Below are 22,882 nucleotides of genomic sequence, written 5' to 3' on the forward strand. Positions count from 1 at the left end.
GTTTTTTTTCATGACCCTTTTAGCTATTTTTGGCTTTTTTTATTTTCGACATGTTTCGATTGAAATATGGATTAATCGGCGTTTTTATCTAAGCCTTGCTGCAAGTATAAGGGTTTCCACATATTTCAAAGCTCAGTTGAAACATTAATAATGAGTCCAGCCATTATGCGGGCATTTTTGTAGCAAATACACCTTGTAAAGTTTTTTCATTATATACAAAAAAGTTATCGTAAACTTTAAATCTACTATTACCATACAAATTTTTTAGATAAACTGTCAGTAAATTATTGGGAATATTATCATTTGACTCGTTTATCCTTTTTATGTTATTATAATATTCTAAAGTTATTACGATATTACTAAATTAAAATAGTAGATGTGAATAGCTTTGTGCACTGAAAAAATACGAACGCGAATTTTGGTTACAATAGCATTTGTGAATTTCTTTTATATAAACTGTTTTCCTTGTCCAAAAGACGATAAAGTCGTTTTGTCCTTATAATTAAGTGATTCAACTTAAAAATGGGTATGTTTTCATGAAAGAAGAATGAAAGAAGAAAGAAAGAAATTTAAGTTGGCGTTAGCGCGTTTTTAAAGCACTTTGATAGCTCATGAAGAAAAGGAAAATGTTTTTACTGGGAAATGTAAACTATAGGTATTTTCTACAATTTAAATAAAAGTAATGTATTTCGAATTTTTCACAATTTCAAAACCAAACTAAAATTTTATTAAAAAAAATGACAAATCATTTTTTTACCAAATCCAAAGCATGCTTAGATCATTTAATATTTTAAAATAACAAGTAAATAAAATAGAGGTGTTGGGAAGGTAGCTCCCACAAAACGAAGGACTTCCAGTAAAAAATTTGTGATAGTAATCAAATAAAGCCTTTAAGTTTGTTAAATTTCAATCAAAAATGTGACTTTTGATACAAAAAAATTTAGCCTTTTTTCTAGCTATTTTTTTTAGCATTTTTTGGCTTTTTTTTAGCTATTTTTTTGGGCAAATCTAGCGGTTTTTGGTGAAACAATTCTGGCAACGCTGAACCCATGTTAAAGTGGACGGTCCCTTCCATACGTTTTGATCAGAACTGGGACTGGTCCATACACACCAGGGACTAGTCCTGTACCAGTTCTGTGGTTGATCCATTTTCCGTAGGGTAGTTCCACACTTTTCCCAGCAAAAAATTGGGAGTTGTTCTAAAGGCACAACTTTAAAAGCACTTCCAAAAATGTCTTCACAAAGAAGTTAACTATTTTAACTACACAAGAAGTTTTTTTACTTCATTTTTTTATATTTTAATGCGTAATTTTTTGTTTTCTTTTTTCAAATAGTTTAAAAAAAGAGTAAGAATAAATAAAATGGTACAAGTTATTCAAATTTTGCCACAAAAATGCTAAATCCATTATAGAAAAATCGATAATATTTGAAAATATTCAAGGGAAACGTTTCAAACAAGCGTTAAAATGCATTAAAAATCATAAAAAAGTATAAAAATTATTTATTTGGGAAAATATCACAAAATTTTTAATTCAGATTCAAAACACTGAATTCGGAACACACCTTAAGAAGTGATGCAAATTCATTGCAACGGTTGTTGAAACGGTGGACATTCGTTCTATGACAAGTTCATATTACATTCATCGCTTCTCCGCCAATTTTGTACCACTTCCAGACCCCAAAAAAAAACATTTTCACTTCTTTTTTGGCGACGCTTTTTTGCAGCATTATTAAGATATTAATTTATGAAAGAATAGTTTTAATATCAATTACTATTTTTTATTCAACTAAAGCATAAGTTCAATCACAGCTTTATTTCATAAATATCAGACTTCTACCACAACCCAAGTAATTCGATTGTGCATGAAAGTCTTTAGTGGAACTTTGTGCGTTGTACGAGTATATACTTGTTTAATTTTTATAAAAATGTAAAATCGTAAATAGGTTTTCAAATTCTGGGGGGGGCTAAAATTTTTCTGGGAGGGTCTAAGCCCCCTCCCCAGAGGCCTTCCTACGCTTATGGGTGTAGCACAGAGAATGAAGCCGGCGCTTTTAGCCGTTGCCGATCATTTTTGGCAAGTCGACGCCGCCGACGAATATGTTGCCTCATCTCGACTCCAATTTAGCCGCCAATTGATGAAAAATATTTATTTACATCATGAAAATGTTTTTATAATTGGGGTATTTTTTTTAAATTTATATTTATTTATTATTTATTTTATTATAATTACAAATTACAATAAACTTATTTATACGGGCACTAGCAACTAGAGGCTATCGGCCTAAAAACTTGCCACCTACACCCTCAAAAAAATTTGCTTCTGTAACATATACCCCAAACACATTCTGCTTCAAGCATATATATTTTCAAGATTGATCCAAACAAAATATTGTTTGTATTGTTCAAACTGACAGAAAAAAATTTTAATGAAATTTTCTTTGTGTATATATGTTTTTAAGGCGCCAATTGGTTATTGCATTCATTTACTTGCAGCATACTCTCTATACTGGTAGAAAAAGTTTCGTTATATTAATGAAATGTGTCATTAAAATTGAGCCGATGAAACAAATTCATTGATATAACGAAATTTTTCGTTATTATAACGAATTTTCTGTTAGTCAACGAAACGTTTCGTACTATTAACGAACATTTTCATTGTCTTAATGAAAATGTTTCGTTATATCAATGAAAAATTTTCGTTGGCTCAATTTTAATGAAATTTTCTTTGTGTGTAGGTCTATCTTTCTAAACACATATATGTTTATAGGCTATTTCTAAATTAATATATGTTTGCATCCAAACATATTATATTTATAAAAATTTTATGTCCCAAACATAATATGTTCTAACATATTAACATATATGTCCCAAACATGTTGTTTTTGTTGTTGTAACAGTTTTTAATGTAGTTTCATCCATTTTGTTCTATGCTTATGTAATTCAATTAGTAGCCAGATCAAGGAACTCTGCGACAAGGATGGTGTGTGTCCAGAGTGATCTGGTGGTGAGACGGGTAGGCTTAGCTGGGCAAGCGAAAAGGTGACGAGTGTCATGTGGCCCTTGATTACAGATGGGACACACGTCGTAGGAATTGAGGAGGCTTGCCTGATCTTAGTTAGTCTGTCTAGGGAGATCTCTCTCCTCCGGTGCTATGGGCGGTGGTCGCACTCCGAGAACAGGATTAACCTTGTAGCTTTTCACCGCTTCAGCTACAGTATCCCCATGAATCATGTTCAGACCTGTCTGGTATGCTGCCTGATGTAGAGGCTCTCTTTTATAACGCTGGATCTCGCGCTCTAGAAGGTGAAGATCAACCCTTACATTACTGGGAGGAGGTTGTCTATCCACAAGATAGTAATTTGGATGACTACTTCGATAGCAACCCAAGAGGTACTGCTTTGACAACATGTAATCGTGTCGACGCACTGGGATGATCTTGGTCTCCACATAAAGGCGATCCAGGGGTGTACTGCGGAGACATCCTGTTGCAATTCTAAGGGCAGCGTTCTGACAGGTCTGTATGTTATTCTCCTGCGTGTCGCTCGTATGATGTGTCCACACTGGCGCTGCATAGTTTACCTCTGACCGGCCAATTGCCTTATATGTAGTCAACAAGGTTTCTTTGTCCGCACCCCAAGTGCTGCCGGCAAGCGACTTGAGGACCTTGTTTCTACCGCGGAGCTTATCACAAATTGCAGTGGCATTGGCGGACGACTTAAAGAGGCTGTCGAATGTGACCCCGAGAATCTTGGGATAATGTGTTAGGTTAGGTTAGGTTGGGGTAATTTGTGGTCGGAATTATATCGCCGTCGACTTTGACATTCAACTGCCTGTGTACTTCCGCCGTCCATGTAGTGAATAGTGTGGCTGAGGATTTGGTGGGAGATATCCTCATATTTCTTCAGTGAAATAACTGGTAAGATCAGTGATGGTAGACGTTCAATCGATCGCATATGTCATCAACAATGGGCCCGGATGCCATGATTGTACAGTCGTCCGCATATGATACAATCTCGACGGCGTCAGGATGGGGTGGAATCGAGGACAGGGAGAAATTAAACAGTGCCGGAGATATCACCCCACCCTGGGGAACTCCCTGTTTGACTCTACGGGGTTTTGACTTCTTGTCCCTGAATTCCACGTACGACTGGCGTCCGCACAGATAATTCAGAACCCAACGCTTGGTTTCTGCTGGTAGGGACGTATTCTCGATGTCCTCGAATAGTGTGGCATGGTTGACCGTATCGAATGCCTTCGATAGGTCAATCTCCACGAGGACCTTCCTGTGACACGGCTTTGGCTGATTGAGTCCCATATGTGTGCTGAAATGGCTTGCAAAGCTGTCGTCGTACTATGTACCTTACGGAATCCATGTTGATGGTAGGCAGCTGGAAAATTCTCCACAAGGCTGGAGAGGAGTAGTGCTTCAAGTGTCTTGCCTACTGGCGAGAGAAGGGATATCGGCCTGCACGATTCACCTTTACTCGAATCGTTGCCTGGCTTCAGTTGTGGAATCACCCTACCCATCTTCCAGACATCGGGTATAATGAGTGATTCCAAGGACAATTGAGGAGTCTGGTCAGACTCAACTCCCAGTATTCCCAGATGCTTCAGCATTAGCATTGAAATAACTTTCGGGGCCCAGCGCCTTGGATGGTTTCGCGCTGTTGATGACTTCGGTTGCGGTAAATTGTGGTTTGTCATCGGTTCGGAGACCACGTATGCGACGAGTGGCTCTCCTCTTCGCTCTATCACTCTCGGGATACTCGACAAATTGTCGGTTGAAATATCTGGCGCATCTCTTCGGATCAGTCACCGTCACGTCGACAAAGGTGACTGCGATTCCATCATCCTCGAATCGTTGCCTGGCTTCAGTTGTGGAATCACCCTACCCATCTTCCAGACATCGGGTATAATGAGTGATTCCAAGGACAATTGAGGAGTCTGGTCAGACTCAACTCCCAGTATTCCCAGATGCTTCAGCATTAGCATTGAAATAACTTTCGGGGCCCAGCGCCTTGGATGGTTTCGCGCTGTTGATGACTTCGGTTGCGGTAAATTGTGGTTTGTCATCGGTTCGGAGACCACGTATGCGACGAGTGGCTCTCCTCTTCGCTCTATCACTCTCGGGATACTCGACAAATTGTCGGTTGAAATATCTGGCGCATCTCTTCGGATCAGTCACCGTCACGTCGACAAAGGTGACTGCGATTCCATCATCCCTTGTGGTGGGGTTCGAGAGGGCTCTCTCTGTGCCTAAGTTACATTAGTTCAGGTGCTCTAACCAAGTGTTCCGCTTGTGCTCGTCGACTATCTTACTAGTCTCTAGATTCAGTTCCCTGATTCTAGGATCAGCAGTGATAGCACGACGGCGTTCATCACGCTCGTCTGCGAGTCCCGCCGCTTCGGCTGGGAAGTTCGGGCTCACTTGGGCAATTCGTCCAGTGGGTATGAAGGGAGCGGGTGCTGCGGTGATATGTTCCAACATGTTTCGTCCCAAACATGCTATGCTAGTTTATGAACGATATATGCTTATATATGAGATCCAAACATATAATTTTTACACCCAAACATATGAAAAACTGTCTTTTTCGTCCGTGCACAATCATTCAATAACAACAAACAATTTTGCAATGTCCTCCCTCACACTGGAAAAAATTATATAGTTAAACTAACGCTATATTAAAATTATTTTTTTTTTTTTTTGCAAAAAAAAATGTTTGTTTATAGTTAAATTTTAGTATTTTTTTCGAAATTTTCCAAAGCCTTCATTTTAGGTCACACACAGCCTTCATTTTAGTTAATTTTTTTCTATGAGAGGGTGTTAGGTTAGGTTATGTGGCAGCCCGATGTATCAGGCTCACTTAGACTATTCAGTCCATTGTGATACCACATTGGTGAACTTCTCTCTTATCACTGAGTGCTACCTGATTCCATGTTAAGCTCAATTACAAGGAACCTCCTTTTTATAGCCGAGTCCGAACGGCGTTCCACATTGCAGTGAAACCACTTAGAGAAGCTTTGAAACCCTCAGAAATGTCACCAGCATTACTGAGGTGGGATAATCCGCTGCTGAAAAACTTTTTGGTGTTCGGTCGAAGTAGGAATCGAACCCACGACCTTGTGTATGCAATGCGGGCATGCTAACCATTGCACCACGGTGAGAGGGTGTAATTTCGTGAGTTGTAGTTAAAAAGTACTCCAGGATATTAAATTTTCCTGTTTTTAAGGACGCTTTGCGCAAATCTCAAAATGTGTAGTGCAATTTAGTTAAATTTTCCCACACTTTATTCAATCATTATAAGTCCTTTTATAGCAGACCCACATTAGATATGATTTCTATCGCGAATGGTTCAAAAAGCGACTTTCATGTCCCACGACTGCAAAATCTTGTGTATCGATTTTGCTGTCAGGCCTCCAGTCTGCAGTCAGGCATTTTCCGCCGCTGGGTTATAGCAAACAAACTTTCTATTCAAGACATATGAGATCAGGTTTATTGTACTGAAAATAATAAACTTAATGATGGGTCTTGTATAAAACCGATAAAATATTCAGGTTCTATCCATTCATAGAAATGATTCAAAAAAGGGTTATTCATGTGTATTCGTCAATACATATATATTTATAATTATTACGAGATTACGATAAACGACATGTTATTCAGTGGTTCCCAGTATAAATGTCTCCAATATGTGAAATGTTTCTTGACTATAATAATTTTTTTACATTATAGCCCATTTACATCAGACTCGAAATCTACTAAAAGTACACTCAAAAAAAAAAAGCTTACCCCTATATGGCAATTTAATTCATGGAATTATTAAGTTCTGAGAAAGTTGTCCTGACGTTACTAATTTTTTGTGTACTTTAATTAAATTAACTAAAAATGGGGAGAAATTATACACAAATGAAGCTTAAACATTTACTAATTCGTGTTAAAAGCTCCTAAATGCGATGATTTTTTATTTTTTATTTTTGTTTATTTATTTAAACTTATTTATAGCCGAAAAAATATATTACAATTGTTACATATTTGTTAATAAAGTAAAAACCGTATGTTAGGTTCGAAATCCTATTTTTCTTACGTTTCATAAGGCCGGCCGAGAACTGACTGGATGACGCCGACGCAAACTGTATGATATTTGAGAGAAGCGGTAGTTTTTCGAATTTTTTTTTGGTTTTGTATGGAATACAACGGCCTTTAAAAGAAAATAAAACATAAAAGTTTATGTTAAAATAATAATATTCAGTGAAAACTAAACAAATGTTTCTATATTTACTTCTCCTGTTTACAAATAAAACATCAGCTTTTAAATGCGCAAACGAATGACTGTTTAAAGCGCAAACTGTTTTGAATCTTACTCCCTTAGAGATCTTTGTTCTTTCTTCATTGAGAAACACTGGGTCATTGGTGAACTTCTCTCTTATCACTGAGTGCTGCCCGATTCCATGTTAAGCTCAATGACAAGGGACCTCCTTTTTATAGCCGAGTCCGAACGGCGTTCCACATTGCACTTATAAACCCACAAAAATGGTTTTAATAAATAAATTATTTCTTAATTCACATTGCAAATGGCGCCATGCTCTAAACGTCTGTTTTTCAACTCGAAAAAACAACGTACCACAAATGGAAAAAATTTTGGTAGTTTTTCGCATTTTTTGATTTTGTATGGAGTTTCAACAATCGAACAGAGTACCGGCCTTTAAAAGAAAATAAACCAACATAAAAGTTTATGCTAAAATAATAATATTCAGTGAAAACTAAACAAATGTTCCAATATTTACTTCTCCTGTTTACAAATAAAACATTAGCTTTTAAATGCGCAAACGAATGACTGTTTAAAGCGCAAACTGTTTTGAATCTTACTCCCTTAGAGATCTTTGTTCTTTCTTCATTGAGAAACACTGGGTCAAGCGAATGTATACAATATAATAAATCAGGTTTTTGCAAAAACAAATAATATTAACAAATATTGTATATGTTTACCTTAATTTCCATATATTACGGAAAGATTTGATACAGATGAATAATGAAAGAAGCTGGGTTGACGATATTTATAAAACAAATAAAATTAAATGAATTTTAATATATTTCGTTTAGCATTGTGAGATAACGGGGAAACTCGGATGTAAATAATTATTATCAAATTTCATAGTATTGTACTCAAATATTATATTTCAAAAGTAAATGACCGAGTAATACAGATATTAAGTTCTCGTTTTCGTAAAATGAAAAAATATTGACTAATATGAAAGATTATGCAAACTAAATTTTAGGGCACGCAATTTATTTATTTTGAGAATTTTGCAATTTCAAAAATATTTTTTTTATTTTACAGTATCTGTTATAATTTAGATTTTCAAACTGGCATTTATTTTTACGTGAATAGTTTTGTTGATACACCGCAAAAAGAAAACAAGAATTCGATAAATACCTATGTATCTATACACGCAAAGAAAAAAAACGTTTGGAAAACGTGTACCGAAAACGTTTTTCTTTTGTTAGAGTTTTTTGAATTGCTTCGAAAATTTTAAACTTTTATCACCAAAAAAAATTCGTTTGTTACAAAATTTTTATTTTTTCAATAAAAAAAGTTATTTTTGAAACAACAACACAGTCCAATTCGTTTATATCAAACACTGTTCTTTTCTGACTTCAGGTTTTTAATAAGACACATTTTACAGTTCAACATTTAATATACTACAATGTAATGTTGAACATTTTTTCGGAATCTTCCGAACATATCTGGAATATATGTAAAAAACAAAAACAAAAACAAAAAAAACTTTGGTCGAAGCAGGGATCGAACCCACGACCCTTGGCATGCAAGTCGGACGTAGCAACCACTGCTCCACGGTGCCAAACTAACTGTTTGTTTCTGTTAAATAAGCTTTGTTTATTCGGTTCGTGGGCGCCGCAAGCTATGCTATATAAATATAACTTATATGGATATTTATCTATTGATGACCATAACAGGTACATAGCTCAGTGGTTAGTGTGTTGGCTTACGAAGTGCATGGTCCGCGGTTCGATTCTCCGTCCAGGCGAAAGGTAAAAAAATTTTAAAAATTTATAAAATCGTATACTTTCTTCTACATTGTTGGTATTACAGGAAAAGGTGTTAAGAACTAAAAAACTCGTGGATGTGAGAAAGATGTGAGGGGAAATGCAATTAGCAAGAAAACAACGTTTTTTTTTTTTTTGAGTTTGTCTTTATGAAATTGTTTTTACATCCTGGAAAAGAATAAATGTTTATCACAAAAAGTATATACTTTTCTTCCAAATACACTTCCTTACAGCGAAAAGCAAATGAGAAACGAACTTTGTTTGTCTAAAATTTCGTTTGGGAGGAAAGAATTATTTTTTTGCGTGTACTAATTTTAATTTTTGAGAGTCTAGATTTAATGTTATGTAGCTAAACCAATGCAAAAAAATTTGTTTATTTTAAAGTAGCTGCATTTTGCGAGAAAACTACATAAAATGTTGTATTTCGCCAAAAACATAAAATAGTGGACTCGACAAATGCCACGATCTATATTTCATATGTCCTTGCGGATTTAATTTAATTTTTTACACATTTTTTATACCCTGCGCCACACTGTGGAACAGGGTATTATAAGTTAGTGCATATGTTTGTAACACCCAGAAGGAGACGAGATAGACACATGGTGTCTTTGGCAATAATGCTCAGGGTGGATCCCTGAGTCGATATAACCATGTCCGTCTGTCCGTCCGTCCGTCTGTCTGTCTGTGAACACATTTTTGTGATCAAAGTCTAGGTCGCAATTTAAGTCCAATCGCCTTCAAATTTGGCACATGTTCCTAATTTGGGTCAGAATAAAACCCTATTGATTTTCAGATTTAGATATAGCTCCCATACATATCCTTCGCCCGATATGCACTAATATGGACCCAGCAGCCAGAGTTTTATACAGATTTGATTGAAATTTTATACAAACATAACACTTAGTCGTATAGTAAAGTGTGCAAAATTTGATTGAAATCGGTTCAGATTTAGATATAGCTCCCATACATATCTTTCGCCCGATATGGACTTATATGGCCACAGAAGCCAGATTTTTGGCCAAATTTGGTTGAAATTTTGCACTAGCAGTACAATTAGTAGTATAGTCAAGTGTGCAAAATTTGATTGAAATGGTTCAGATTTAGATATAGCTCCCATATATATCGTTCGCCCGATATGGACTAATATGGTCCTAAAAGCAAGAGTTTTGGCCCAATTTGGTTGAAATTTTGCACAGGGAATAGATTTAGCATTGTAGCTATGCTTGCCAAATTTGGTTGAAATCGATTCAGATTTAGATATAGCTCCCATATATATCTTTCGCCCGATATGCACATACATGGACCCAGAGGCCAGAGTTTTATCCCGATTAGCTTGAAATTTTGCACAAGGTGTACAATTAGTAATATAGTCATGTGTGCCAAATTTGATTGGAATCGGTTCAGATTTAGATATAGCTCACATATATATGTTTTTCTGATTTCGACAAAATGGTCAAAATACCATCATTTTCCTTGTTAAATCGCCACTGCTTAGTCGAAAAGTTGTAAAAATTCGAATACATATATATTGAGCGATAAATCATAAATAAACTTTTGCGAAGTTTCTTTAAAATTGCTTCAGATTTGAATATTTCCCATATTTTTTTACTAAAATTGTGTTCCACCCTAGGGCATTAGCCAACTTAAATTTTGAGTCTATAGATTTTGTAAAAGTCTATCAAATTCTGTCCAAATCGAGTGATATTTAAATGTATGTATTTGGGACAAACCTTTATATATAGCACCCAACACATTTGAAGGTGTGATATGGTATCGAAAATTTAGATCTACAAAGTGGTGCAGGGTATAATATAGTCGGCCCCGCCCGACTTTAGACTTTCCTTACTTGTTATTCTCTCTGCATATGTTACAGATAAGGTAGAATTACATACCATGCGTTCAATGCGTCCGATGATTGAAGAGTTGAAATTTCTCTTTGAAATCAAAAGTTCGAAAAGTCTGCCGCAAACAGAAAAAAATCAATCCTTCCATCAACGCACAGATTGACGCGTGGTGTGTAATTCAACCTATAGGGTTGGGAGCCAAAGATTATAGATTCGAGGAAGATAGGAAATTGGCTTGCGTCATACCAAATGTTGCATTTACCAGATTAGTTTAATACATGTTTGTAATCTTTTATTTGTTTTTCGTTTTTATTTTTTAAATGAAAAATGTAATTTTCTTAATGAAACAATGTTAAATTTTAGGCAACAACAAAAAAATTACATTTCCCCCTTAATGGAAATTTATTTCGTGCTCTTAATGGTTAGCATGCCCGCCTTGCATACACAAGGTCGTGGGTTCGATTCCTGCTCGACCGAACACCAAAAAGTTTTTCAGCGGTGGACAGCATTACTGAGGTGGGATACTCAGTAATGCTGGTGACATTTCTGAGGGTTTCAAAGCTTCTCTAAGTGGTTTCACTGCAATGTGGAACGCCGTTCGGACTCGGCTATAAAAAGGAGGTCCCTTGTCATTGAGCTTTACATGGAATCGGGCAGCACTCAGTGATAAGAGAGAAGTTCACCAATGTGGAACCACAATGGACTGAATAGTCTAATGCTATGTTCCCACTGACTCGTTTTCCTCATTCGCTTTTCCAAAACATTTCACCGTTCACACCGAATTGAGATGTTTTAGTTTGACGGATGCCATGGAATCTCGGAATTCCCATTTACTCTAAATTCACATATATGCAACGTATGTCCAAATAATTACCGCGAACGCAAAGGGAAACACATTTTTAAGTTATTTCCACCAAAGACAATAAACTCTAGGAAGATAGGAAATTGGCTACTGAGGAGATCGAACCATTTACCGTGTTAGTTTCATACTCGAACCAAACGCGTATACGACAAGTATTGACATAGCATTAAAATGCAAATAAAAAAAATTAAGTGCACGAAATAAATTTCTATAAAAGGGGAAAATGTAATTGTTTTGTTGTTGCCTAAAATTTAACATTATTTCATTAAGACAATTAAGTTTTTCATTTAAAAAATATAAACGAAAAACAAATAAAACATTACAAACATGTATGGAACTAAAATGGTAAATGCAACATTTGGTATGACGCAAGCCAATTTCCTATCTTCCTCAAGTTTATTGTCTTTGATTTCCACATCTCCATGTTCTTCAAAGCCTTTGTTTATTCTTTTTTTCTATGAAATTTATTTCAATATTTTGACATATATTGGGAATAGGGTATGTTATTCGGGGTATACTCCAAATTAGGTGGGTTTACATTCTAAAATTGACGTGTTTTGGAGGAAAACTTGTGTTTTGAACGAAAAGGACTCGTTTTGAAGTGCTTATAAAGGGAAAACATTTCAAACCCCAAAACATGTTTGGTGAGAACACCGTATAAGTGAGCCTGATACATCGAGCTGCCACCTAACCTAACCTAACAGATAGGGTTGCCAGATGATGGTTACCGAAATCCGGAACATTGCGCCGTACATTCCGGGACAATTAAATTAAAAATTTAATTGATGCAAATTTTTTTTTAATTGAAACAAAAATCAATCACAAAAATTAATAGTATCAATTAATTTTTGAATTGGATCAATTAATTTTTTAATGGACCTTCAATTAATTTTTTATACCCTCCACCATAGGATGGGGGTATATTAACTTTGTTCTTCCGTTTGTTACACATCGAAATATTGATCTAAGACCCCATAAAGTATATATATTCTTGGTCGTGGTGAAATTCTGAGTCGATCTGAGCATGTCCGTCCGTCTGTTGAAATCACGCTAACTTCCGAACGAAACAAGCTATCGACTTCAAACTTGGCACAAGTAGATGTTATTGATGTAGGTCAGATTGTATTGCAAATGGGCCATATCGGTCCACTTTTACGTATAGCCCCCATATAAACGGACCGCCAAATTTGGCTTGCGATTGCTCTAAGAGAAGCAAATTTCATCCCATCCGGCTGAAATTTTGTACATGGTGTTAGTATATGGTCTCTAACAACCATGCAAAAATTGGTCCATATCGTTCCACTTTTACGTATAGCCCTCATATAAACGGACCCCCAAATTTGGCTTGTGATTGCTCTAAGAGAAGCAAATTTCATCCGATCCGGCTGAAATTTGGTACATGGTGTTAGTATATGGTCTCTAATAACCATGCAAAAATTGGTCCATATCGGTCCATAATTACATATAGCCCCCATATAAACCGATCCCCCGATTTGGCTTGCGGAGCCTCTAAGAGAAGCAAATTTCATCCGATCCGGCTGAAATTTGGTACATGATGTTTGTATACACACAAAAAAATTTCACGAACATTTTTCCAATTACAATTTTAATTGAGTTTTAAAAAATATTCAATTAAAAATTTAATTGATTCAAAAAATTTTTTAATTGAAACAAAAATCAATCACAAAAATAATAGAATCAATTAATTTTTTAATTGGATCAATTAACTTTTTAATTGACCTTCAATTAATTTTTTTAATTGATACTATCATTTCTGTGATTGAAGACATTTCAATTAAAAATTAATTGAATCAATTTCGTGATTGAATCAGAAAAAAAATTTTTTTTGTGTATGTTCTCTAATGACCATGCAAAAATTGGTCCACATCGGCCCATAATTATATATAGCCCCCATATATACCGATCCCCAGATTAGACCTCCAGAGCCTCTTAGAGGAGCAAAAGTCATCCGATCCGATTGAAATTTTTGTACGTGGTGTTAGTATATTGTCTCTAACAACCATGCCAAAATTGGTCCATATCGGTCCATAATTATATATAGCCCCCATATAAATCGATTCCCAGATTTGTCCTCCGGAGCCTCTTGGAGGAGCAAAATTCATCCGATCCGGTTGAAATTTGGAATATGGTGTTAGAATGTGGTCTCTAACAAACACGCAAGTATTGGTCCATAATTATATATAGCCCCCATATAAACCGTTCCCAGATTTGATCTCCGGAGCCTCTTGGAGGAGCAAAATTCATCCGATCCGGTTGACATTTGCAACATGGTGTTAGTATAAGGCCGCTAATAACCATGCCAAAATTGGTCCATATCGGTCTATAGTTATATATAGCCGATCCCCAATCACACAAAAATTGGTCCATATCGGTGCATAATCATGGTTGCCACTCGAGCCAAAAATAATCTACCAAAATTTTATTTTTATAGAAAACATTGTCATTATTTCTATAGAAATTTTTTTCTATAGAAAATTGTGTCTAAATTTTATTTCTATAGAAAATTTTGTCAATATTTTATTTCTATAGAAAATTTTGTCAAAATTTTATTTCTATGGAAAATTTTGTCAAAATTTTATTTCTAAAGAAAATTTTTTCCAAATTTTATTTCTATAGTAAATTTTTTCCAAATTTTATTTCTATAGAAAATTTTTTTCCAAATTTTACTTCTATAGAAAATGTTGTCAAAATTTTATTTCTATAGAAACTTTAAACTTAATTATATACGTATCGGCCTTTTTTAGTTTAATATATACCACGTATGGACTATGTGGTATATATTACGGTGTTAGGAAGTTTTAAGATACCTTGCTATTGGCAAGTGTTACCTCAACCCAAGTAATTCGATTGTGGATGACAGTCTTCAGAAGAAGTTTCTACGCAATCCATGGTGGAGGGTACATAAGCTTCGGCCTGGCCGAACTTACGGCCGTATATACTTGTTAATTGATACTATCATTTCTGTGATTGAAGACATTTCAATTAAAAAATTAATTGGATAGGAAATTTTCTGTCAAAATAAAATTGCCAATCCAAAATGGCCAACATATGTTACAGACATGTATACCAACATAACAGAAAAAAACCGTGAAAATAGAACATACTTAACTCACGAAATTCAAAAATAACGGTTTTTTATCATATCTCGTACAAAGTTACTAATACTTCCATTGTAACCGGAATTTTAAATTTTAAACGTTTGAAGAAAAAAATTGGTTTTTACATATTCGTACTAGCAAAAAAAAATTAACACTAATCTAACAATAATCTATTTCAGAATATCGAAACATTATTACTGATGCGACGCTTTTTTATAAGTCGTCTTATATCCGATTCGAAAATCCTACAAACCTATATCTTTATGATAAGCAGCGCAATAATATTACAAGGTAAACTTCTGTACAACACCAAAGGATTTTGGCTAATGGAAGCAAATCCAAAGCCAGCGGAAAACGAAAATCAAGAGTGCTACAAATGTGAACTACATCCAAAGGCCAGCTGTAAGCAATATGTTTTTGAAGGAGTGAGAAAATATTTTCTATTAGGACTTACATTAGACTTGGTAAAGTCTATGATGAGTAAAGTGAATACAGTACAAAATCAATCCAAACTTATGGGAAAAGTGAAAAATTTCCGTATACGTTCCACGGCCTTACTAACTGCCAATATTGGTATCTATAGGGTGAGTTAAGATTTATAATAATTAACATTGTTAAAAGAAATAATGCATTATTTTATGTTTTGTTACAGTCCGTCCACTGTTTTCTCAATCGATATATGCCCCAAAATAATTCCCTGAATCATCTTATGTCCGCATTTTTGGCTGGATTCTGCTATAATTTCTATCCACAAACACAATTATTCACATTTGCCCTGGTGCATGCATTACGTACCTTATGGACCATCATACGAATAGAAAATATTGATTCCAAGAATGGATTCTTGCAGTGGTTGCTGCAAGCCCCTATGGGTCGAGCACTGTTTCCCTTTAGTGTGGCTCATATGGTGCATATAGACTGTCTTAAGTCTGAATATTCTAGTGGATTAGGCTCTGCAATTACAAATGCCATTACTAACAAATAGTAAGTACTAATTCACTATACAGGCTGGTTATAAACACTTCAAATAAGTTAACAACCCTGTTCAGTGTTAAATATACTGATATTTTATATCAAAAGGGCTGTTTTCTTTTAGCACTGGATACCCTAAGCCGTGAAGGACTAAAAGAAAACAGAGTACTCGTTTATCCAGGACAACTCCAAAATTATGCAACACTGTCATCAGCTGTTCAAAAACAATCACAGAAAAGAAGTGAAATCTTGCATTTTTAATGTATGAAATGCTCCAATTAGTAATAAATATTTACTGCTGCGATTATTTATGACACTGTGCCACTTTGAATTTCATGTTTTTCGATAAATTAGTCACAATAAATTTCTATTGTGAGTCGATGAAGCGTCACTTTATCAAAACACAATCTGGCAAGACCGGCGCGACATGCACTGATGAGATGTTCCGGATAGAACACCAGTGCAACGATGTTCTGGATAGCCCATACAAATGTTGTATCCAGTGCAAAAAGAAAACAGCCCTAAAGAAATAAGTAGCACAAAAATAAGTAGCACATGAGAAAGTTTTTTAAACAGTTTTTTTTTTTTGTTCATTTTACGTTCACCCTGTTTGCTCCTTTGAATTCTTTTCTGCCCATTAAAATGATAGAAATTGTTTATGGTGTTTTCTTTTCTGAAAAAAGTGCTTTGCCTTCATTTTGTCTGTACAGAATGCGCATTTTTAAAATGTTACCAGAAACCTAAAAAAATGTTATCATTTCAGCGGGCAGAAAAGAATTCAAAGAAGGAAACAGGGCAATCGCAGCACTCTCGTTTGTTGGCAGTGCTGAAAATGCCCGTAATTTGCCTCTATGCGTGGCGCTATTTTCACAACAGAATTCGAAGCCTTTTCGCACTTTTGCCTGTTTTTTTAGAAAAGAACCTAAAGAGTACATTTTCCGGGCAAAATGCAAAAAAAGTGTGCATTTTTTACAAGAAAAGAAAACGCCATTAGTTTGCTGGCACCATTTCACAAATATGCACTCTGTTCAGACAAAATGAGGGCATAACCTTTTTTCCAGAAAAGAAAACACCTTTAATTCTTTTGATTTATGATCCACACTGTGATATTTTTCTTACTTCACGTAAACATACTTTTACATTAAAAACACGTAATTTTTTTCTAATTTCAGCCCAGTAACTATACGAAGGCAAATGGAATTATTGAAGAAGCAAGTTGGCAGAATGTAACCAAAAATTAAATACAAGGAATTTGTAATCTTATTTACCATATTAGATTCTAATTTTTAAAACAAATGAGTTTAGTTGAATTATATTGTTATGAATTTGATTTCTCTAGATTTAAGTTTATTTAAATTAGTTTCCGTTAATTAAAAATTTCAAATTGTAACGATAGAATTACTTGTTAGAATAATTTATTCATTTTCTGATACTTTTCTAAACTTCTTTTATGTTCTTTTTGTTTGCTTATTTTCATATCGAAATATTGGTTTCTCATTCTCATTGTAACCCTTTTTGTTTTGTATATGCGTTTAACAGCTACCAGATGAATGACTAGATGGCAGGGATAATAAACGATGTTGACGAAAAAGTACTAAAAGTTTATTAAAAATGTACTTTTCGAAGCCAAAAGGTGCTAAAATTATATAATATCAAAAAAGCAAAAGTATACATATATTTTAATTTAGACCAATTTGGACAATTTTTTTAGATTTTCTAAAAAATCGAATTTTGCAAAATTTTATTTCTATAGAAAATTTTCTCAAAATTGTATTTTTTCAGAAAATTTGTCAAAATTGTTTTTCGATAGAAAATTTTTTTTAAAATTTTTATTTCCATACAAAATATTATGAAGAATAACTCTATATAGAGTAATTGTGATGAAAAAGTACAAAATGGCTCGCGGTCGTGCCACGGTGCTTTTGGCAGTCGAAATGTATCAAAAAAAGCACAAAAGTGTCAACTTTATCAACCCTGCTAGATGGTCGTCGATTATTCTAGCGCATAGACCTTATAATACATAGATGAACCACTATTCTCTTAAAAAAAATGTGTCAGTTCCAAAAATTAATTTTCTGACATTTCGTTTTGATTTTTACGTAAAGAGTCAGTCTCAAACATTAATTTTCGTGTATTTTCTTTTGTGTTGTTCGTAAAGAGCAATGCTGCTCAAAATTAAATATCGTTTTTTCGCGGTTTTGGTCACAATTTTTTGTTCAAATATGAACTTTTAATATATTAATTTATTTATAAATCCTCTGTTGCATCATAAACGTTCTAGCGCATAGACCTTATAATACATAGATGTGCCAGGGGTGTCAAACTATGTTTGACAATTCCGAAGATTAAGAATAAACGAGAAAAATAAGAACACGTTTACAAACTCTTTCGTTTTTGTAGTTTGCAAATTTTACACAAAATTAGACCGTTTATGATGCACCAGAGGATTTATAAATAAATTAATATATTATAAGTTCATATTTGAACAAAAAGTTGTGACCAAAACCGCGAAAATACGAAATTTAATTTTGAGCAGCATTGCTCTTTGTCATGTGCGCACACTAGTTTGATTGGTAATACTAGAGAGGTCAGCGCCATCTATTGGCTACAGGAGGAAATAGGCAGAGGGAGAGATGATGGACATCAATAAACATTCTCTATGAGAGGATGTCTGACAGATGATTTGGTTTGGATGGTGTTATGGAATTTGGTAATAAAATGGCTGGGAAAGCTTGGGATGATGGCGAATGAAGCGTGAATAATGGAGGATTTTTGGAGTTTGAGCGTCAGATTATTCTGGTTTTGGACGAGAGCGAGTGAGGTTGATGGTTGAAAGAGAGTGCGGTTGTTTTTTTTTGAAGTTGTGAAAGTCTGCCTAATGTAACCAAAAGTCGTTTAAATAAAAACACAACAAGACAATCGAAACAAATGTTTATAGTTATTATTGGCAAATGAATCTGTTTATTGTGCTAAATGTTGGCGAAATTCAATGCTACTGTGGAATAAACTTAATGCTAAAGTTATACATTGAAGAAGAAAAGTTAAAATAGACTTAAAACTAAACTTAAAAGCTAAAAATAAAAGTAAGATACAATTAAAAGTTAAAAGAAAAGTAACCAAACTTAAAAGCTAATCTTACATACTAAATTATAATTAAACTGAAACGAAAAAGAAGTAAGAAAAAAGTACTTTAGTGAACGAGCAGATGGAATAATATAGTAAAAAGAAATAAATCGTAAAAGATAAGAAGACAACCTGAAAGAAAAAAAAAACAAAGACATTTTAATTAAAAAGAAAACCATCAATCTAAACTATTGCTATACTCACCGAACGTCCACCTCCATTCAACACCTCATTTGCGGCCCCGAGCATTCCCAGAAGGCAGGATTCACATGACCCTTTTTGATCCATTTATATCTATTGGTATCAACATCATCCTTGTCAGCGTCATCAGTGGGGTATAATTGCATTGCGCTGGTCATCCTACAGTGCCCAGGTACCGTGATATTTTCGTTTTCTTAGTCTCACAAAACTTGGACGGATACGCATTTTGGGACGCTGACGGACGGACGGACTTGTATATTTTTCGCTTCTGTAAATAAAAATTGTTAAAATATTAGTAAGTTTAGTGGCACTTTTTCACTAGTTTGCTGTAGGGTATTAAGGGGGATAGTCATTAACATTTGGGTTTTTTGTAAATAGTGTCAGATTTGGACAATAGTGTTAGGCTGAGCTCACCCTAGGACTCTATTTTAAACTGCGTGGACAAAGAGAGTGTGTCCCCCATATATATGTCTAATGTGTTCCCCATAAGACTCTAGGCCGGACAGTGATTCCTTGTAAACAAAAACTACATATGAAAAGAAGAAAAATACAAATTTTTATTAACAGAAAATTACTTGACGTTACACTATACTTACCTTACCTTGACGGACGGACGGAAAAGACATGAAACGAAAAGGAGGAAGACGGTTTCATCATTTATTCCTGGAAAATAAACAACAATAATTAGTAATAGAATTTTTAAAAATTTTGTTTTTGGATTTTGTTTTAATTTGAAAAATATTGTTAGAATTAGTTTCAATAAAACCATAAGATATTTATAACGTAATGAATTGAAATATTGGCGTATAAGATTTAATTTAAATATGGAAGCCTAGAAAAGTTTTAAAGGGAGAAGGTAAAAGGTGATTTGAAGAGCAGGTGAGTAGCATTTGGGGTGTCCCGAGTTGATGGGCCACGGGGACACCATGGTTGGGGAGGGTCAGGCCACGGCATGCCTTGGAAAACCGGCATGCCGGCAAGCCAATATGGGTGGTAAGTTGTGTGGATGTTAATTTTTGTGATACGTACTTGTTGGTCTTTGTGCTGTCCTCCAAGCTGGTTGAATGTTTTGTTTTTTTGTCAGCTGCCAGAGGACTGAGTTGCCAATGAACCGCGCCCCATAGACTGAGCCAAAAGCCGGCAACACCGATCAGCAACCAGCGTACGGCAACTCGGTTCCTCCCTCCAGATGGCAGTAGCCTCCGGGCTGTGACAAAAATGGCGCCCGCAACATGGGGCCTGAGAAATCAGGTTTACCAATTCATGTTTTTGACCACGACAATTTCCGATCCTGTCTCGTGTGTTCGTTTGTGTAGGTCCCGATGTTTAGTCCGTTGTTAGAGTCCGAAATCGCGTGTCCATGAACGGATATATGAAGTCTGGGTGGGAACAAATGTGGTCAGGTGTTCGTCGATTCCAAAAAGGGAGCGTAAGTCACGACGCGTATTGGTTATCGACTAAGTTGTCGTTTGCGACGTTTTCCTGGGAAAAGAAAATACCATCATTAACAATAGTTTTAGTTTCAATAGTCCAAATTGTGTTTACTTACCTGTCCGTCCGTATACTTTTAGCGTTACATATGCCAACCAAATAGAGCCGTGGATGAAATTTGTGTTTTGTGTTTCTCCATTGTCCTTTTGGTTTTTATTTATAAGGGGGTAACACAATACCGGTTAATCATTTGTAAATGCCATCAGTACGTATCTGTAAAAATAGAAATAGACAGAAAATTTGTGTTATTTTTGGAGTTATGTGAATTTTTCTTGTTATTAATCCACCCTATTGGTTTGCAGTTACTCACCTGTTTGAAGAATCACCTTTGAAAGCCTTTTCCTGATTTTGAATGATAGTTAGTTAGCATTTTTGGGATATTTTAGCGAAAGTGTCTGAAAGAGGAACAGAAAATTTGATATTACTTTTAATGAGTTTTCCTTACCTGAGTTTTTGAAATTTCGAAGTGAAGTGTGTGTGCGTCCTAAAAGAGAAAGATATTGAATTAGATTGCGGTTATTACTATTTTTTTTTTTTTGTAATTTTCTTTTATTTGGATTTTTATTTTATTTATTATTTTTACTTTATTCCATTTTCATTTTATTACATTTTAATTTTCAAATTTAGTTTTTCACTAAAAATTTTTATTTTTAATTTGAATTTAGTAGATTTAGATTTCGAAATTTTAAAAATTACTTTTTTCATTTACTATTTAGTTTTTAATTTATTATTCATAGTTTTTATTAGGTATAATTTCGATTGTACTTTTTATTCATTTCTTTATTTCATTCATTTTTATCCATTTCGTGTTCATATTTATTCATTTCAGTTTGAGTTATTACATTTCATTTTTATTCATTTAATTTTATTTTTTTTATTTATTTCATTCCATTTTCATTCATTGCATTTCATTTTTTTATTAATTTCATTTTAAATTTAATTTTAATTACTATATGGTTATTTCTTTTAATATTCGTAGTTGTTATTAGGTATAATTTTTGAATCTGGGTTTTTATAATTTTTATGTTTTAATTTTCATATTTAATCATTTCATTTTTTTATTTCATATCATTTCTATTTATTTATTTATTTCATTTTATTAAGTTTTTTTTCTTTTTCATGTTTTTTACTCATTTCATTTAATTTTTATTCACTTCATTCCATTTTGTGTTACAGCTTTTCATTTATATTCATTCCTTTTGTTTTCATTTCATTCATTTCTTTTAATTTTTTTTATTTTCTTTATATTTTTTATGCACGTTATTTCAATTTTTTTATTACATTCCATTTTGATTTATTTTATTAAATTTTTATTCAATTCATCTTTAGTTATTTCATTGCATTTTAATTTTTTTCTCATAATTATTCAATTCATTATTACTCACTTCATTTCATGTTTTTATTCATTTTTTCCATTTTGATTCATTGAATTTCATTTTTTTATCCATTTCATTTTACGTTTAATTTAATTTGTTGTTGATTTTTGAAAGTTTTTTTTTAGATATATTATTATTAGTTTTTTATTTATTTGGTAATTATTCTGGTTTTAGGTTAAATTTTTTTAAATTTAATTTTTATTATCTATTTATTTTTTTTATTACTAGGTTTTTAGTTATTTTATTTTAGGAAGTGAATTTTGATTGATTGATTTCGTTTTAGTTTTGAGTTGAAGTTTTGTGTTTTTTTTTTATAAATTACGTTTGGACGTTTAGTTTTACATTTTTATTTTTTTTTTTTTTCAAAAGCTTCATTTAATTAGCTTATTAGGAATTTATTTGCTTAAGTTTTGATTTGTTTCTATTTCATTTTGGTTTTGATTCAATATTTTTTTTTTTTTGTTTCTGGTTTTCATAAATTGTTATTATTATTTTTTTAGTTTAGATTTTTGTTACATTTCATTTTAAAATTGTTTATTTTTGATATTTCATTTAATTACTTTTTAGGTATTGAATTTTAATTTTTTTTTTACGAATTATTTGTTTTAATTTTGTTTTACAGTTTTAATTAAATCTGAATTACAAATAATCTCTTATACTTTTTAATTTTCATTAAAATAATATTTTCAGTGTTTTTACTCATTTGTTTTTTTTTTCAATTTTTAATTAAAAGTTTTAAATTCTAAGATTTTAAATTACAATTTCTTATTTTTTTTTGCCTGTTACTTTATTTTATTATTATTATCTGTTTAATTATTTTATTAGG

At 33.6% G+C, this 22,882-nt stretch overlaps 1 protein-coding gene across 1 annotated transcript in view; it reads left to right on the forward strand.

Annotated features, from left to right (window-relative positions):
• Positions 1-17,263, forward strand: part of LOC142219932 (uncharacterized) — a 32,162-nt gene extending 14,899 nt beyond the window's left edge. The window contains exons 4-6 of the mRNA XM_075288712.1: positions 15,073-15,477; positions 15,546-15,877; positions 17,038-17,263. Coding sequence (XP_075144827.1) covers positions 15,073-15,477; positions 15,546-15,877; positions 17,038-17,095 — 795 coding nt within the window. The 3' untranslated portion in view covers positions 17,096-17,263. The remainder of the gene's footprint in view (positions 1-15,072; positions 15,478-15,545; positions 15,878-17,037) is intronic.
• Positions 17,264-22,882: the final 5,619 nt, after the last annotated feature.

The sequence above is a fragment of the Haematobia irritans genome, chromosome 1 (assembly GCF_050003625.1).
Source record: "Haematobia irritans isolate KBUSLIRL chromosome 1, ASM5000362v1, whole genome shotgun sequence".
In the NCBI taxonomy this organism is placed as follows: Eukaryota; Metazoa; Arthropoda; class Insecta; order Diptera; family Muscidae; genus Haematobia; species Haematobia irritans.